Raw genomic sequence first — 19441 nt, 5'->3', positions numbered from 1 at the left:
TTTTCTATAGCCTGTTTTGCTCATATTCACTAGGGGTGCCAATAATTGTGGAGGGCACTGTACATTGTTCGTTGAAAACACAAGCAAATATTGTTATCAAGCTGTTACATTGATTCATGTAGATTAACACAGTGTGGTGGTGGATGTGGATGTGGATGTGGGTGGGTGGGTGGTGAGTGGATGTGAAGATTCACCACTGTCAGTCTATGCATCAGTCATCATGCATGGTTAAAGAAAGTAAAACAGCTACGTAGAACAGAGTACTACTAGAATGGTGTGGTAGGGCAAACTCCTCCTCTAGCTTGCCCAGTGGGCATACGGTCTGCCAATGTAGCATCTACCCCATGAGATGTGCCTCTGCAGTTCCATCTCGGGACTGCACAAAACCATATATTATATCATAACAATGTATCACTTTATTGGAGAATGGGGACCCAAACATCGTTACACTAATATTGTTTCTGTCTTGTGTTTTACACAGCTGCACAATGACCCAATATACACAATCTCTACCCCTCAATCTGCAGTGTGTATTAACTCCATGATCAGTAATGGAGGAAGTGAAGTAAAAAAAAAAGAAAAAAAAAGAAAGAATGATCACCTGCCCATGTCGCTGGCGCAGCCCGCTCTGCTTCTCCCACCAACGTGTGATGTCTGAGGCATCTGAGTAGGGTGTGCTCAAGTGGATAGAACTGAAGGCCCACATCTACACGTTGTGCTCAAATATAATGCATTTAGTTCACCTAGCTAAAGTTAGCTGTGTGTAGTGGTAGGTCCTTAATAATGCCTAGCTAAAAAGCTGGCCCTTTGCAGCTAAAAGGTAGCCAGATATGACCAAGCTGCATAAAGCAGCAAGCTTGTTAGCCATCTGTACTTTTATTTTGAAAACCTTAACACATCCAACCAATGCAATATATCCATATTATCAAAATGTAAAAATGCTTTTAAATGTGTTTATACACAAAATTACAGACTGTAAACAGCCAGAGTTGTTTAGTATTAAAGTTACATGTCGAAAGTGGCAGACATTTCTAGAATAATGTACAGCCTTTGTGTGCCCTTCAGTTCAGGATAGCTTCAGAACTGCAGAAGTTCAAGTGATGTTTACCTGCAGCTTCTAGCAACTTCTGAGGTTTATCAATGGCTTTGGTTTCATGCACTCTATTTTTCCACCTCACTATCTTAAAGTTCTTAAACCTACCTTTAACCAACACATGAATACATTTCATATAGCAATGGAAGTACGCTGGATTAAGTTGTCTCCTATTGGCAAAAAATACTAGTGTGGCAGACATGACAATAATTACATATAGGCATAATAAATAATATTGTATACTTTTAAATAGCATATGTACGCAATAACATGGCATGGTATAAGTTCAGAAGGTTTTATTATAGTTCATTGTGATAGCATTTCATTTCAAGAACACAGCAAATAAAGGGGTCACAAAGTTACTCCAGGTTTGGCTTTTTATCATACCCTTTCACAACAGACAAAGATGTTCACCATATCTACTAACATGTCATACTGCCAAAGAAAGCAAGTCATTACACAACCACTCAATGTACACTTATCGTTGATCTGCACTTGACATTACACAGCAGACTGAACTGCAACAAATATCCTGATGGAAAAAAAAAAGTATGCATACAAATATGCACATGTGTGTATGTGGAGTCCTATGAAGATATAAGTATAGACATGAGTGCAAGTGTACTACATTGTCCTGAAGTAGGGTAAAATCTCTGTATGATATATATATATACACATGAATGTGGGTGGATACATGGTATGTTGTGGTATGTTCAGTATATGTTTCATACTGACTTCTACCTAGTAACTGGGACATATTCTTTGAGTTACATGATTATGTGTTTTGCCGTCCAAAAGTCTCTTTTTAAGGCAAACAGCAGATCTATCTGGAGAAGTTGATCCATCTCTGGAGTTGTTAGAACAAAAACACGGGTAAACACAAATTTGGCATTAAAATAGGTAAAGAATAATGAGCCAGAGGTTTCTGTACATAGGTCAGAGAGCCAAGAGAGGGGAGAGGTTACATGACAGGAACAACTAAAAAGACATCACTGTAAAATGTTACCTCCAATGGTGGCCAAAGCAGGTGTTAAATGGCAGCAATACTGTTGCAAGTTCAAGCTTGGGTTCATACAGTAGAGAATTTCAGCAAAAATCCAATACAGAGGTCTAGCTCAGTCAATGTACACCAAAGCAAGAAATGATAACTATATATACAGAACGATAATGATAAATACAGAATGTTCAAACAGTCCTGCACGGTTTCTTCTTAAACACCATTTTGATAAAGGCTGATGAGTGTTAGCTCTGCTTTTGTTTTGCTTCTGATTTCAGAGTTCACCACAGTTTTTAGAGAATTCACTGACTACAAACCGATTAAAATACTAGAGATGACTTTGTAGTGTTTAATAATTTTAAGTCAAAAAGGGCACAAACAAACAAAATAAAAATAAAAATCACAACGGTCTTAGACGAGCATTACAAATAGGTATGTATACATATATATGGATATTTACTCTAAAGCTCTCATCTCTCTGCGTGACTGACTGGTAATAACCATTTCATATCTGCTGCAGCTTCAGTGCAGGCTTCAGGAGTTTTACAGAAAGATCTGCTTGGGACTTGGGCTCTACCTTTTTGTCATTCATTTTTCCTCCATTTGGTGGCCATCTAATATATGATTAGAATCCAGTCGTAGGGCTGGGCTGAGGGAGGTTAAGAAACTGTTAGTGAGCCCAACTAGTCCAGTACAAATGCAGGGAAGGGCGAGTCGGAGGTGATGGTGGGGAGGAGGAGGGGAGGTGTGCAGAGGACCAGTGCTCAGCAACAGCCCCCACCAGCTTGCTGTCCACCCTGGCTGCCTGGAAGTGAAGAGTTGGTGGCAGAATGCTGGGGGCCGATCTTGATGCCATTTGCCTGTGAACAGAAATTAGTTAGTGCAAGGTTGTCTAGAGCAATATACAAAAAGCAATTCAAATTGCCAGTCTGCCATAGCCAGGTTTATGACAAATATTACATAGGAAATATCGCAAATTTCTATAAATGAAAATACTGCTTCCATACAGGTCTAGATAAACCATGAGATAAACCATGAGTGCTATTTGAGCAGTGGTACGACATGCCAGGGAATACTGCCAGGGGTTTTAAACACACACACATACACACACATCACCCCAGAGGCATTTGGATTCAACCATCTTTGCAGCTCCAACCCAAGCAGCTTCCACCCCATTGAGAAGTTACAGTTTGAGGCATTCTTAAATTCAATTCACCTGGTTCAACCCAGACAGTAAGGGAGATCACACATGTTTGAGGCATGAAGAGAGGCGTCTTTAGCCAGGGGCAGATGAGGCGTGGTGATGTAGGGAGGCCAGGTCACCCCTGTCTCCTCCGCCATTCAGGCTCTCTCCCCTCACTGTGAACACCTCAGCCTTGTACTGCCCTCAAGATCAGTAGCTGCTTTGAAGTGGAGCAAGTTAGCTATTTCTCTCAAAGCAGTTCAATTGTTCATCATCCTCTATTGGTGTGTTGATTTTCCGGACGCTGTTTGAGAGTTGTTTGTAACAGGTTCAAAGTGTGGCGTGTCTCCAACAAGCTACTGTTTAACCCAGCTTACTGTTGGCATGAACTCACTGCCTTACTCGACCGAAACTAAACAAAGCCCTCGACTGTCGAGTGGCCCTCCCCTCATGATGCCTAGAGTCCTATGGCAGTGAAACAGTGTCTGCCCTCATGATGCCTAGAGTCCTATGGCAGTGAAACAGTGTCTGCCACGGTTTTTGGATTTTGTGACATGTCTAAGCCGTTGTCTAAGCGCACCTTGGTGCCTGGTTACGTGCGGTTCCATCCCTTGCCTCTTACCTGGCCCACTCTCACAACCAGGGGATTACGGCTCCATTTTTCCGGCAAAACATTGCACACGCTACCCAGGCTTGGGCTGTGTGGTTGGTTACGCTCCTGCAGACCTATCAGGCTATGTGCTTGGCCGAGCTTCATCGCATGCCGTCAGCGGGGAGCCTAATGACTGCCCTGCTCAATGCAATTCGGGTGGCTTCGGCTACATCCTGCACTGATGGTGCTGTGCAGCGCTGTCCCTGGGCAGAGGGATGGCTGCAACAGCGGTGGCTCAGGGGCACCTGACAGAGCACCAGAGCTACCTGGAAGAAGCCCTTTCTCCTGAGGGACTATGTGGACAGTGACTCCATTCAGGTGTCAATTTCAATCAATAAACCAAATGTAGCCAAATACCAAATTTCTAAATTTTAGCTGTAGCAGGTCTTGAGATCCTGTCAGTTGCAGCTGTTGCAGAGGATATATACATGTATGAATCCACCTGCTTGCTTCTGATTGTCTCGTCTCCTTCTCTCCTTCCTTCCCTTCTATCTAGTAAACCTCAGGAGAGTTTCTTGCTAGTTCACTTTAGCATCAGGGAACAGGCTCGCCAATCTAGTCAGCTAGCTTCATGTAATAAATGGTTCCAGTTCGCCAACTTAATGAAGCAGAGGCTAGATGTGGGTGACACAGCTTCAGATGTCTTATGAAGTTCTGGTGTTCTTCCTAGCTTTAAATCAAATTAGACCTATGACTAAAACCAGACTCAAATATTTTGAATTTTTGTTGAGAAAGTTAAGAATGTTTTAAATGACAAAATCACAATAAAATGAATTTGTATTTTTGTCTAAAAGTCTATGCCTACATTTAAAATTACTTTTTAGAATTGGCACTTTATGAACTTGTAGCAGTTGGAAAAAGAGTTTACTGTAATTGTCTTATTCACAGATTAGGCAATATGTTAGGCCTTAGGCACACTATTATGTACAGCTGTGAGTTTTATCTTGGGAATGCTCGTATAGGATGGCTATCAGGATCCTTTTTAAGCATGTTTTGAAAATGGTTTAAGTGCTACCATAATATACCAGGTCTTCTGCTTTAAACCAATAACCTCAGGTATTTAATGTATTGTTTTTATGACTTATTATACGGCTCCTCAGAATGTTGCAAAGTTCCATTGACTTGAATGGGCCACCCCAGCGTCCGGAGGTCTGATATTTCTTTATATTATATTGAAGGTAGGCTAAGTGATTGAGTGTTTTGCTCACTTAGATTCCATGACAGGCCAACAGCATTGTCGAGATCAATATGTATCAATATATCTCACGTCCATTCTGGAGAATGTAATTAGGCCTAGAATGTTAAATGTCTAAACTTGCCTAACATGTGATACATATACACAAATAAATCCATCTAATATTCTAAATCTGTCTCATGGTGCTGAAACAGAAGATGTATAGCTTAGGTCTCCATCAGCAGACGTTCTGGTACCTGCTGCGCTGCCACTTGTGGGAGCAGAAGTGTTCTGACTCGTGCACTTTTCCTTTTGAGGACAAAAAGCTGAATGCACAACTCACTTTGCCGACAAAATAAACAAATTTTTATATTTCAAAAGTAATTATGTCCACGTAATATATATCCTAGGCCACCAAATGTTTTGTTCACGACATTTCTGCTATATTATGGAAAGTATAATGTGCTGGAAAGGTATTTTGTCTGCTACATTCTGTGAGTCTGCAAGTTAAAAAGGGAATTGCGTCCACAGAAGCGTGCGTGGCATTAGAAATGAACCATGTGAAAATGAGTACAGAGATGAAATGTAACACTGGAACAATGAAATGCCCTTGTTTTACGGAAACAGACACCTCTGTTTGTATTGTATGATCTGATTATTACTGGGAAACAGTGAATGATTCTATGCATTTATGACGTTTATACAGGGAGACCTCCATCGTGCACCATTTGAACGTTCTGGGACACGTACGGTTCCCATGGCGCCTGCGATAAACACTCAATGAAGACACGTAGGTAGTTACCTCATTATTTATATCAAAGACCCCTTCCTGGATCTTCTCGTAAATCTCCTTGGCTGTGTTGATGAAAGCCTGACAAAGAGAAAAGGAAAACACATTGGTAGTTGCAGATGACCAGTGACTGAACTGGGCAGAGGAGAATCTGACCGTGTGCTGAGGTAAAGAACCAGATCAGGGAGGGCCACTGACCCACTGGACTCTCCAGACCTGTCAAACATCCACATCACTCTCCTCCACCCCTCACACACACACACACACACACACGCACACGCACACGCACACGCACACGCACACGCACTGAGATGCCAGGTCATACTGTAGAGAGATAAGAGCAGACTGATCACAAATAGCAGTGAGAAAATGAGGTCTGCTGCCCTCTGCTGTTGGACCTGTGTTTTCATTTGTATCCGCCGGATAAATGTCAAATATGTTCTAAAGGAAGTCTGATTGATTGTTTTTTTTACACACACACACACAGCCTGCGCTCTCTACCTCCCTCTGCTCTGTGTGTGTGTGTGTGTGTGTGTGTGTGTGTGTGTGTGTGTGTGTGTGTGTGTGTGTGTGTGTGTGGGTGTGTGTGCGTGGGTGTGTGTGCGTGGGTGTGTGTGTGTGCGCGTGGGTGTGTGTGCGTGGGTGTGTGTGTGTGCGCGTGTGTGTGTGTGTGCGCGCGTGCGCGTGCGTGTGCGTGTGCGCGTGTGTGTGTGCGCGTGTGTGTGTGTGTGTGTGTGCGTGTGTGTGTGTGCGTGTGTGGGGGTGTGTGTGTGTGTGTGTGTGTGCGCGTGCGTGTGTGTGTGTGTGTGGTAGAGAACAAGGGGAATGGTATGAATATGCATGAGCATTATATAGGAGCCTGAAAGGTCACAGGGGTAGCAGTGAGGTCAGGAGAATGCAGAAGACACTAATGAGCCAAAAAATGAATCCTAGAAACGCTCCCTGGTGGGAGGAAAGAAGTTCCACAAACTAACACCTCCTCCTATTTCTCCAAACCTCGCTAAAAAGCTTTCCCTCTTTCCACAGCAGCAGCAGCAGCTTATCTCTCTGAGATTTCCATGTTCATGTGTTAATTCTATTCTATGGTCCATTCTACAGTCTGCTTCATGGTGCCTGTGGTGCCTGTGTGAGACGCTCACCTCCTCCACGTTTGAAGCGGTTTTAGCAGAGGTTTCCATGAAGATGAGGCCATGCTCTCTGGCAAACGCTTCGCCCTCCTCCTTCTTCACTTCTCTCCGGGACTCCAAGTCACTAGAGAGAAAAAGAACAAGTCCAATCATACAAATGGTCCTCACATAACACACACACACAAGCCACCAAACACACAGAAGCTGGACAAACTGGACATCAGAGCAACGATCACATCTCCATGAGGCTGACCATCACGTTCGGTTCCGTGGCCCTTGAAAGTCTCTCTTGATGTGGAGCTGTATTTGATAAAACATTTAGTCTTTGTACTAATGTGTTAAAGTATATCAGAATCAACTGACTTTCATCTTTAGTAAGGTAGTGAACTACAGTTGCTTCTAAGGTAAGCTTTTTGTACCTTCTTCTCCAGATAATGTCAGATGTGTTACCCACACCAACCATGTGTGTCATAAAAGGCCAATTCATTGCAAGTCATTTTAAGCACTCAAATACAAGGAGCAGAACTTCTGCACAGCTGTAGATCGAGAGGTTCATCGGAGCAGGACTGTCCCCCTAATCCAGTCCCCTCTCTTTTCTCGTCTAAGGACAGATTCTATGACACGGTTTTTCAAGTTCTAATCAGTTCTGTATCAGATGCCTTTTGAAAATATTGTAAATAGCCCAGTTATCTTGGTATGAGCGTGTAATAAGCCTGTGCTGCTTTTTTTAAGACTGTGCATTTTAATATATTATAATGTCCATTTTGTATATTTCTATCTATTTCTATTGTCAGCATATGTGGTCATGATGAGATAATGGATCAAGATTGACTCAATAAGTGACGTCAGTCTGTAGTGTGATCTGATTGGCCTATTTAAGATGGTCTCTGCATGTTGTCCTGTAAAATAACCTGATGAATGTCTGTGTACCGAGACATTGTTCCCAATAAACCTTTTAGAACAGCAGGTGAAGATAACAGTGTGCGGGAGTTCTTTGTTAAAGTACTAAAGTCCAAGCGCAGTTTGTATTTAATGACTGTAGTTTCAGGACTGATGTGGACTGCCTGATGTTTTCTGGGTAGATCTATAAACGGACTTTTACAAACAATTCAAAAGGTCTGTAGGTTGTACAGCACTAGTGAAGGCTTATTTAGCTTGTTTTGGTTGCCAGTCTACCTCTTGTTTCCAATGAGCATGATGACCATATTGGAGTTGGAATGTTGACGAGCATCTTCTAACCAGGTTGTCAAGTGGTTGAAAGTGTCCCTTCTGAAAAAAGAAAAGCCACAAAAACAAAATTAAATGATATTTCATTTAGCCTTGAACAAGCCACATTTGCAGAGATCTAGCGGTCCAAAAACCATTCTCTACAAATATATATATATATTAAAACTAAACAAACAAACAAAACATTAGTTTCACCTGTAACTAACTCAGAATGTGAACCACCTACTACAAAAGGGTGACTAACATATTTCATTTTCAAAGGTACCCTTTAAATATCCCCCCCTTTAGAAGAGTGTTGTGATGACAGACAGCCAGACAGAAGGAAATGAGAGGAGATGACAGACAGACAGACAGAAGGGAATGAGAGGAGATGAGATGACAGACAGACAGAAGGAAATGAGAGGAGAGGAGATGAGCTACTAGTCCTGCTCACCTTGTGATGTCATACACTAGCAGGGCTCCCGCGGCTCCTCTGTAATAAGACCTGGTGATGGAGCGGAAGGATTCCTGTCCAGCCTAAAACACAAGTCAGCACATTTGAAAAAGGCTTCAAATCCAACTCTTCTTGCCAGTGCTGCTTATGAGGACAAACACCTCTGTTCCCATTCACAGCATTTCTGTAACTTCTCCATCCTTAGAGAGCAAGGCTCTGCCACAAGTCCCCTCAGCATGTAGACATAAGTCCCACCCAGTCCTCACCAAACAGAGAAGAGCCATTCTCTCCCCCAGCCCCAGTGTGTCTGCACATCAATGGGTCAACCAGACTATTTCCAGTCCTGTCCTTCAACCAAAACGACATAAAATGGCCTCTCCCTCCGGTCAAAAGAGCCCCTCTAGCAGCGTGCACACATGCCCAGAGGTAACCCATTCCCCCAGGCAGCTGTTAACATTAGAGTTAATGGAGCCCATTGGGAATAAATGATGAATGCCACTTCTCTGTCTGCCATCTGACATAGGGAAAGGTTAGTGGAAGGCCAGAGATGCAGGCTGCTCTTCTTACATGACCAACCACACAATAGCCATTTCACTCACGGGGTGCTTCAATTGCATCGGTAGAAATCGTGAAGGAGAGGAGGCCCAGAGGACCCTTAAGACGTATTACTTAAAACCAATAGAGGAAAATAACAAACAAACAAACAAACAAACAAACAAACAAGAGTTTCAAATGTTAGAAGTATCTGTTTTTTGTGTATGGAAGGTGGTGTTATAAGCAGAACACAGTTCAACAACATGGGGAATTACTCATATTTGAAAAAAAACTGCATCACATCTGAAGTTTTTCTGAAAACATCCCTGAAAACCAAGCAATGTTTAGTTATAGCACCTCCCAGTGGTCTATTTGTATGACACTTGGGGATTGCCCACACGGTCATAAAGGAGCCATGAAAAACTCCCGTTCAGTGCTTCAGTGCAACATTTGGACATCGAGAGCCTACCAACCCGAAAACTCTGAAAGAAGACTAGCGGTCAGTTTGTCTTAGGCTGCCTAGGTCAGAAAACAAGCCATTCAGAACGTCCCAAACGGCTCTCATTAGAAGTATGCCTAAAATGGCCCCTCATCAGAGTATCTCCACCCGCGGCTTGAGAATGAACCTTTGGTAAGGGCTGCCTGGTGCCACACCTGCCTGCTACCATTATCAAAGTGAGATAAGATGGGGAACTGCCACAGCCTCAGAGGACAGAAGAGCGGAGTGGATACATAATTAGTACACCATAAATGTAATATCAGACAAGAACTTGTGAGATTAATTTATTAGCTAGTAATAAAAAAAGCTCAATGCACTATCCATGAGCATAAATAAATAAAATACCATTTCACATCTCAAAGATATATTTCATGAATTATACACTTAAGCCAGATATGGCCATTCGCTGCTCTCGACCCAAATGCCAAAACTGTTGTTATTATTATGTTAAATAATGTAATTTCAATGTCTATGATTAAGTCCATGGGTATGGGTAAACCATGGACAACCGTCACAAGAATCACAAGTTTTTTTTAACCTGGTGGAATGTTTTCATTTGAATATTAATGTTAATTATGGCTCTGTAACCTGGTAAACTATTGCTATACTTTACACTATTTGTTATGATTTGAAAAGATAAATTGTATGCAGATTGTCTATATGCAGACCAATAGGTTGGCAAAGGAGCTATATGCAAGTCTGGCTAGCAGCCAAAATGATCCACACTCCGATAGGGGGCCGGGCATCACTACATTGGACCACGCCTACCTCACTCCCTTCATAGAAGTAACCAAATTGTTTGGCGAGGATGGTGTGCTTTTTTGCACACTCCTGCTGTAACTTAATATGTGTATTGTTTATTGTGTATGTTTATTGTTTGCACCAACGTACCACAAAAAATTCCTCGTAGGTGAAAACCTTTCTGATTCTGATTCTGTAGGCTAAAAGCTACATGTAGCATGAAAATATTGAAATGATTGATAGTAATGGTGTCAATCGATTAAACAAATGCAACAGAGTTCATCACAATAGGCTGTGATTAATCACAGGTTTAAAAATCTAGAATTTATTTTGCATTTGTAAATACATGTGTAGTGTTAGAATAAAAAAATGTATGACAAGTTTTGAGGAATCAGAGGTTTTAGTACTTTATTATAACATTTGGGAATTAGAATATCTTAATTTGCAGAGTAAAACAGTCTTAGGGAGTGCATTGCCCAGAACATCCATAATCAATTGCACTTAATTAGCAGACAACCACATAAAAGAACAGCAACATCTGCTACAAGGTGAATGTAATCAGCTTGCCTGTAAATTGTCTGCAAAGTAACATCTTACCCAAATGAATGCGACAGTGAGTAGGCCTATTTAAGAAACTGAATGCCGGTGTCTTTGAAGAGACAAAGTGACCAGTCTCTTTTCACACTCTTAGTTGAGTAAGATTACTTGAAACATTGTTAACTTGTGTGACACGACTCCAGTCAACATTTAAGACTTGACTCCAGTCAAACCTACTTTTCTTTTAACCAGTTGTTTAGGCAGACTAGCTTGTTGACATGTTCATATGACTGACCTGACTTCTTCTGCACAAAGTCTCTCACATGGCACTGTTGAGGCAGGTGTGGCCAAGTGCCTTGTGCAATATGGGCCACCTACCACCTTATAATGGGCACCTTTGTGTGCCAACCACCACTGTACTGGACACTGGACACTGGGCTGACACTGGACACTGTGCTGACACTGGACACTGTACTGGACACTGGACACTGTGCTGGACACTGGACACTGTACTGGACACTGGACACTGTGCTGGACACTGGACACTGTGCTGGACACTGGACACTGTGCTGGACACTGGGCTCTGTACTGGACACTGGGCTCTGGGCTGGACACTGGACTGGACACTGGACACTGGGCTCTGGGCTGGACACTGGGCTCTGTACTGACACTGTGCCGACACTGGACACTGGGCTCTGTGCCGACACTGGACACTGTGCTGACACTGGACACTGGGCTCTGTGCCGACACTGGACACTGTGCTGACACTGGACACTTTGCCGACACTGGACACTTTGCCGACACCTGTCTAAAGGGTTGTCTGTGGATTGACTGACCCCATCAGTAGGAGGGCCATCATCTTATTTGGCGGCTCTGGTTCTATTTCCTCTGTAGAGGGCTGGGATGCAGGTTCTCACTCTGCTTTCAGCACACCTCTTCCCTCTCTGTTCTGGGCAGGCACCAGAGGTCCATGAATCTGGGATCTAGAGCTGTTTCTACCTTAAGCAATAGGAGGTTTGTGATCTCCTTTTGTCTATTGAGGTGCTCTGTGAAGGCAGCCTTGAAGCGCACTCAACATCAGGGTCAACATCTGAGACCTCCATCGTACGTAGGAGGTGGCTGAGGGCAGGCAGCACCACAGAGCAAGACACATGTGTCACCACCCAGGAGCTCAGTGATGAACCTACAAACACACAAGACCAACAGAATTACACACTACACTTTTCATTCAGACAACAGCCACTAAGGGGACAGGCCTAAAATTATTTCTAAAAAACAATAGCAAAGTGATATTATATTAATTGATTTTGTCAGAAAATTAAATTGCAAACCTTACCTGCATGGCTCCAGCAGTGTTTCCAACGTTGGCAGCCGAGGTCAGAGGTCAAAGTTGTGCTTCTGCTGTGGCAGCGTTGCCTTCAGCGGGTCTTTGTGAAACAATAACATGGAACTCAAGCAAGTGGGTACATCCTGGACGAGCGACTCCTCTTCTTGCCCAGGAGAGGCTTGCTGAACTCGCAGCTCTGCAGTGTTCTCAGGACTGTGTTTGAACTGGAAGATTTCGTGCGAGCGGTATCTGTTTCTATAGTGGTGACCTTCTCCGTCATCACCCACTCCTTGGCAACGTCAAGAAACTGGCTCTCAAGCATTCAAGCTTTTGAGTTAGCTGATAGGAGACCATGAACGTGTACCGATGGGCGTGCTACCAACTATAGGATAAACCAGCTTGCTATGGTAACGTACCTCTTCACATTAGCCTTTAACTAGCTACCATTTCGCACTATATATATATATATATATATATATATATATATATATATAAATACTTTTAATTTAATTTAATTTAATTTAATTTAATTTAATTTAATTTAATTTAATTTAATTTAAATCTCTACTGGTGATATTAAGGGGTTAGATTAAATATATCTCTATAATTATAATTTTTAATTTTTTTGCACTATATCTGAGTTATGTTTCTTTGATGTCTATTTTTATGTGCATGTCATTTCTTTGTGCATACTATGTATTTGCTGTAAAGCACTTTGAGCTGCATTATTTTGCATGAAAGGTGCTATATAAATAAAGTTTTATTATTATTATTATTATTATTATGGTCTCTGGAGGTACAAAGTGGTACGAGAGGTTGGACCAACGCTAGCTGGTTAGCATATGGGTTTTTTGGCATTACAGCAAATCTGTTATTTCTTCACATTCTATTGATATTTTTGTTTTAAGTTTTTGCATACGGCATATTGAAAGAACCGTTTGAAAGATTGTTGCGTTGTGTATACTGTTACATATATGAAAATAAAGGGTAATCATAATTGACCAGAATAAGTATTGGCAGATCAGGCTTTGAAAAAAAAACAATAAATAGAATTAGAGTGGAAAAATTGTATGAGTATTGGACAAAAACTGTACACCTTTGCAAGTTGCTATTGGGAAGAAGAATGAAATCATATCATTCTGAATTCTGAACTCCAGTGAAAATGTGGTGTTAATGAAGAGATACTTACTGTGTCCCAGATCTGGAGCTTTATCTGTTTGCCATCTATAGTGATCATCCGTGCCCCAAATTCAACACCTACAGGAGACAATAAATATATACATGAATGTATATTAAATACTAGCATTTCAGGAATATGCACTACTGTTCAAAAGAATCACTGAGAAATGTCCTTGTTTTTGAAAGAACATTTTCTTAGAGGTGCTTCAGTGCACATGAAATGAAATTTCTGCAGATTACCTCAAAATATGACAACTAGTTAAACCTGTAATTAACCTACTGCCAAAACAATGATTTACAGCCAATCAGTGTTCATCTCGCCACTGCTTCCTCTGACAACTCCATCAAAATGAACAGTGGTGCGATAAATAACGCTATAACATAACAAACTATGATCATCTGTCCAGCAGGTCAACCAAAATATGCTTGACATTCATTTTATACATCACGGATACGACATGTCCCTTCTTGTCAATGGGTTAACAAACACATATTTCCTATTCCTTTTGGCTTGGTTATGATATTTATAACTGGTAACGTATATTGCTTATTCATTTCTCCTATAAGCCTAAAAAAGCCTGACCACCTACATGACAGCCATGCTTGGCGCATAGACCACATTCAACACCAAAACAACATTAGCATTAGTATAGTAATATAGGCTAATTTGAGTGTTATTATTTGTAAAACAATCAGGCAGATGTAGGGTTTTGGTCAAATCCTATCGTACATCACCATTTCTCCTTGGCATATTGAGATATGAGTTTTGTTTTTTTGCTATATAGCCCGGCTCGATCTTCAAATATCGAAATCGGTCTCTGTCCCAATCCTAAAAATCCTCTATCGGTCAGACTCTACCCACTACCTTCTATGGTTTGGAGGCCACATCACAATTAGAATATGATAAAGTGAGGAAAAGGAATACTTTACCAATAGTAAGATCGTGCACGGGCTGAAAGCGCTTATCTGTGAACTGTAATAGCAGGCATGATTTCCCAACACCTGCAGAAGAAACACAAACAAAACAGTTTAAATTCATATACACAAACAAAACAGTTTAGGATTTGGTCTGAAAATTGAGGTAACCATTTAACCTCACCCATCCTTTCAGCATTTGGCATGAACTTTAGCCGTACTGGTTTTATAAATTCATGTATGTATGCATGCATGTTTTCCCAAGCTATTTTAGGACGTTTGCTTTCCGCTAATGTTATTACTATTATCACTATTTGCTAATACATTAGGCAGAATTATGCCCGACCCGCTGCCCGGGTCCCCCCCCCCCCCAAATGTGCGGCCCTGGTAACATTAATTTGGGCATTCTTTGGGTTAGGTAAAACCTCTACTTCTAAACGAAATCTAAATACCCTGTCACACAATATCTGTGTGCAGTGCCACAGACCCCCAGTTTCAGGCCAGTAGCATGTAACACCGCACTGTGCTGGGCAACAGTTGTGAAGTTCTCTCAGCGACAGTTTGAATTCGGCGAATATAACTCCAAAAAGAAAGAGTTTTGGTGGTTTCGTCGTTTCCAATGAATGTGATCTACAACTGCAATAAAACAATGCAAGGATTACAAACACCTCTGAATCGTTTAATGGTTGAGCTCAACAGCAAATCAAATGACACACCTCTCTTCTGTGCTCCTGAAGCAATGTGTTGAATGGTTGGTATTAGGGATGGGCATAATTGACGATCGAGTAATTGATCATTACGAATTTCGTCGATGACATAATTTTTTTTCCTCAATAAAACGAATGCATGTTCTGTTGTGTAGTGTGAGCAATGTGGCAGCAATTCAACATTTTACCACACCAGGGCAATGTTTGAAAAAAAAAAAAAAACACCACAGGCCTACTCAGTTACCTGCGAGTTTCCGTGTATTTCAAAAGTAAACATGAAGAGGTCACGGCGAAGTGTAACGTGGGACCATTTTGATTTCAAAAGGTCACTGACTTAGTTCACTGCCAACACTGCAAAGCTGTGTATAAGTACAACTCGGCTACGACTCAAAAGATGTACCACTTGAACAAACTGGAGACTGACAACAACTTAGTGCAAAAGCTTGTTAGCTTGCTAGGATATAATAGCTAGCTAACATACTGAGACCAGTTAGCTACTTTGACAACCCCAAATTTGTATATAAATACACTTCAGTAGAAACAAAACAGGTTACAAACAACCTACTTCAAGAGATAAGAGGGCTGCACTGATAACCAATTGCAGATTGCTGAAAATGAGAGCGCCTAGGCACTACTTCACCGGACAGCAACATCAGTTATCGGTGTATGTGCTGCCTTCTCGTATCTACCAATGAGGGCATGTCCGCATGCCTAAACACAATCTCACACTCCGACTCAAAACGTGAGCACAATAGTTTGAATTCACTGAGTGTTTTTATTCATCAATGTACAACTGAACGGCTAAACTCATTTCCAAACCCAATCCCTGGATAATCCATTGGCAGGGCGTTGAAGCAGAATGAATCGAACGACTACAGCATCTCAAACTGGCAGCCTTCTCCTGCACTACCACTACGCAGTGAATCAGAACGTTTGCACCTAAACTCACAACAGTTTTAGAACATTTTAGAGGAACGACGAATTGGCAGCAGTCAGTCCGTCATCCATTCACTCGAATATCATCCAAGTTAACAACAATAGCAATAGACAGTGGTGGTGGAATTTTGAAGTTCTTAAAAATGTCTACCACTACCAGCAGAATTACAGAACAAAATGAACGTGGTATGTTTCCCTGTATTTAATATAAAACACAGTTGCTTCCTATTAAAGCTATAATGCTTAAAATGTTACCTAGGTAGGAATGTTAGGCAACATTCTTTTTCACAACGGAGCAATGATTTTAGATCGCATTGTAAGTTTATGATCTACTGCTAGCTTCGGAGGCCGTGAGCTAGCTCGATGTCAAACTGAATTTATGATCATTTCTATAGTGTGCTTTATGCTACATCACTTTGAATGATCAAAGCAAATAGGCTAGTAGATTATAGATTAAAAAAAAAAAACATTTGGGATGGACAGTATTCACTATTTCCGGGTGGTTTGGGATGGTTGTGATAAAGTTAAGTAGCAGCCCTAACGGCTATTTCTTTGATTTCAGTAGCTAGTTTCACACAGTCATTGGTTTGAAGTATCTGTACGGCATGAACAGCAAGCATACACTACAAAACCTGACTAATTTGCAAGTGCACGTTGGTCCCATTCCAGTCAGTGATTGTGTCACTTCCCTAGATTCAGCCCATGTATTTAAGATGCTTCAGATAATGATGTTACTGATTCATGCAGCAATGCTTATTCATATGAAAAATAGTATGAAAAACCCTGGTAGGGGTTTACTGATATACAGCCATAATGGTAATGTCTTGTTCCACCTTCCACCCTGATAGTGTCAAACATCAAAACCCAGCCCCCCAAAATAATGTAACATATTCAAATATGGTGTTACAATCAAACTGCAAGTGTGTAGAATGCAGAGTATTATTAAGAAGATGCCACAAGTTCTCACCAGTCTCTCTATATTCTAATTTAAAATGGCCTAAATCAATTATATTCTAGATTTACCAGACACAAGAAAAGTTATCCAATAAAGCAGATGCCACCAAATGTATGTGATAATTGTGAGAACTATCTTTTTTGTGAATCACTGTGCATGTAATTTCTTTGTGCACGTAATTTCGTTGCTGTTAAGCTGCATTGTTTAGTATGAAAGGTGCTATACAAATAAAGTTTATTATTATTATTATTATTAATAATAAAAAACGTCACTCAAATAGATGCTCGGTTGAAAAGAATCCTTGAAAAAAATCTGAGATTGTAGCCTAACTGGCATTCACAAAATTTTCAACAAGGTCCGAAAGTATTCTGAAAAAGAAAAAGCATCCAACGAGTTGATACTACTTCTCACACAGATAAAGAGGGTATCCTACATCATCTGTTAGTCTGGCGGTAGTAAGCAATACATGATATAGTGCGTACATCTACTTTAATGACCAATTATCCATCCTCTTTGCTTCAGAAATAGAATAATTGAGGATAAAATCTGGTCTTGGGGTATCACGCACAATGAACGCCGACCTGTCAGTAATGTTAGAGGTCGTGGGAAATTGCGAAATACCGTGATGAAATGTGCCGTCATGAAATGGGCTGTAATTGTTTATCTGTTAGTGATGCAAGTTGTGGGGCCTACGACGTTTTTTACGACGTTTTTTACCTGTGGTTTGAACACTGATATTTTCCTATTCTGTAACACTGGGAAAAAATCGTTACAACGTCTAACAGGTAAACTTACCGAAATTAATGTGGGGACGGTAAGCTTCACGGACATGAAATTGTAATACTGTAAAATATTACGGTGTGCCCGAGGCCTGTCGACCTAGCGAGGCTTCGAGCTACTGTGAGCTAACGTTAGATGTATGTTACTGTAAGAGAGTTGACACAATCCAACACAGCATCTGTTAAAGTTAAATGTGAATAACGTTTAATCAAACATTCGAGATAGGGTGGTACGATAGCTAGCTAACGTTAGGTAACAGCCACATAGCATACCTAAGTTAACGTTACTATTGAGACACGAAAAAGCTGTTAGCTACCAAGTTAGCTAATGACTCAGGCTCACTTTTATCCGACGAACACCAAATATTGAGCACGCCATTTTAGAAATGGCGATAACAATGCATTACGTTACAGAGTACTTCTCGCTAAACTTAGCTTTCGCTGTATGATACTGTCCAACCAATGATGACAATATATCAAGATAAAGCATCGTAGTTCGTGCGAATGTTAGCTACCGAGCTAGCCAGGTTAGCTTTAGACGACTCATTTTCTGAAGCATTTCAAAATGACAGGAGATGCATGCTAACAACACAGTGGCTGAAGTGTGTGACAAGTAACGCTAACACACACTTCGTCAACATCAACGAGCCAATTGGTAAGTTAGATAGTATGCTTCCTTGCTTCTTCAATGCCGATTTGCCCGGAGAGGAACTTGTCGGCAGAAGTTTCTAGCCAGCCCGATTTCAATAGGTAGGTGGCAGGATACTTAGATATCTGGCTAAACGTGCCTGCTGTTAAAACTGTCAAGCTAACTGATTAGCTAATGTCAGCATCAGCTGTACAAACAACACCCCCTCTCAATTCATTTTGGGTAGCTAGCTAGCTAAGACAATGGACTGGCATCTCAGGTAATCGTGGATTGATAGTTGTACAAAAGAGATTTAATTATGGTAGATTGTATCATAGCGACGAGCTCCAATAGCTTGGTTTAGACATGACAACCTAAGTTTGCGAGGTTTGGAACTACGCATAATTTCGCAAGTAACATTAGCTAGCTAGCAAGAAATAACCAGACGGTCAGCCCACCCCTCGCGACCTAGCATATACCACGTCATTGACTCCAACACTGCGGAAATACACGGTAGCTAGCTAACTAGCAAGCTGGCTAGGATAGCTATCGATGTCGTTAGCTGTATGGCTCAAAAAGCAGTGACCACTTACCTGTGTCTCCGATAATGATGTACTTGAAAAGGTACGCATAAGCCATGGTCAGTTGGTCCTGTCTGAAATAGGCTTGGCTGTTTTAAGACACTTGCTGTGCTATCCGTATGTTTCCACTATGCCAACGGTTTTCTGTCCTCGACGACACTAGGAACAATAAACACTTCCAAGCCTCAGTCGCTAACGTCAGACGTTCCACCTAGATCCGCCACGCACGCAAAACACCCGTCCGTCCAATTCCACCGGAAGTTGTCAATCTGCGCACCCAGAACAACAGACGATATGCGCTGAAAACCAAAATCATAAGGAACGTGGATAAGAACTGACATGTGTCCTCTCCGCCTATTTCTTTTAATGTTCAGATGATTATTAGTAGGATTGTTATTAATAGTCAGGGGTTAACAATACTGTAGGCTATTTTGAATTGGTCAGCCT

At 41.4% G+C, this 19441-nt stretch overlaps 1 protein-coding gene across 1 annotated transcript; it reads right to left on the bottom strand.

Moving 5' to 3' along the window:
- Positions 1-1374: 1374 nt before the first annotated feature.
- Positions 1375-19241, bottom strand: rab2a (RAB2A, member RAS oncogene family). The gene is made up of 8 exons (XM_012820270.3): positions 19007-19241; positions 14424-14495; positions 13504-13571; positions 8677-8759; positions 8193-8285; positions 7029-7140; positions 5902-5970; positions 1375-2950 (listed from the first exon to the last, which is right to left on the bottom strand). The coding sequence occupies exons 1-8, from the start codon at positions 19050-19052 to the stop codon at positions 2855-2857; spliced, it is 639 nt and encodes a 212-aa protein (XP_012675724.1). The 5' UTR covers positions 19053-19241; the 3' UTR covers positions 1375-2854.
- Between the last annotated feature and the right edge of the window lie 200 nt (positions 19242-19441).

The sequence above is a fragment of the Clupea harengus genome, chromosome 22 (genome assembly GCF_900700415.2).
Source record: "Clupea harengus chromosome 22, Ch_v2.0.2, whole genome shotgun sequence".
Taxonomy (NCBI): Eukaryota; Metazoa; Chordata; class Actinopteri; order Clupeiformes; family Clupeidae; genus Clupea; species Clupea harengus.
The sequence above is the reverse complement of the archived record's forward strand: the minus strand, read 5'-3'. Positions and strand labels throughout refer to the sequence as shown.

Coding starts and splice junctions, on each gene's coding strand:
- rab2a (XM_012820270.3), bottom strand. CDS start 19,052: ATGGCTTATGCGTACCTTTTCAAGTACATCATTATCGGAGACACAG. Junction 8,760..13,503: donor AGCTCCAGATCTGGGACACA/GTAAGTATCTCT, acceptor CTTGTGTTTTAG/GCTGGACAGGAATCCTTCCG. Junction 8,286..8,676: donor CTAGTGTATGACATCACAAG/GTGAGCAGGACT, acceptor TTCTTTTTTCAG/AAGGGACACTTTCAACCACT.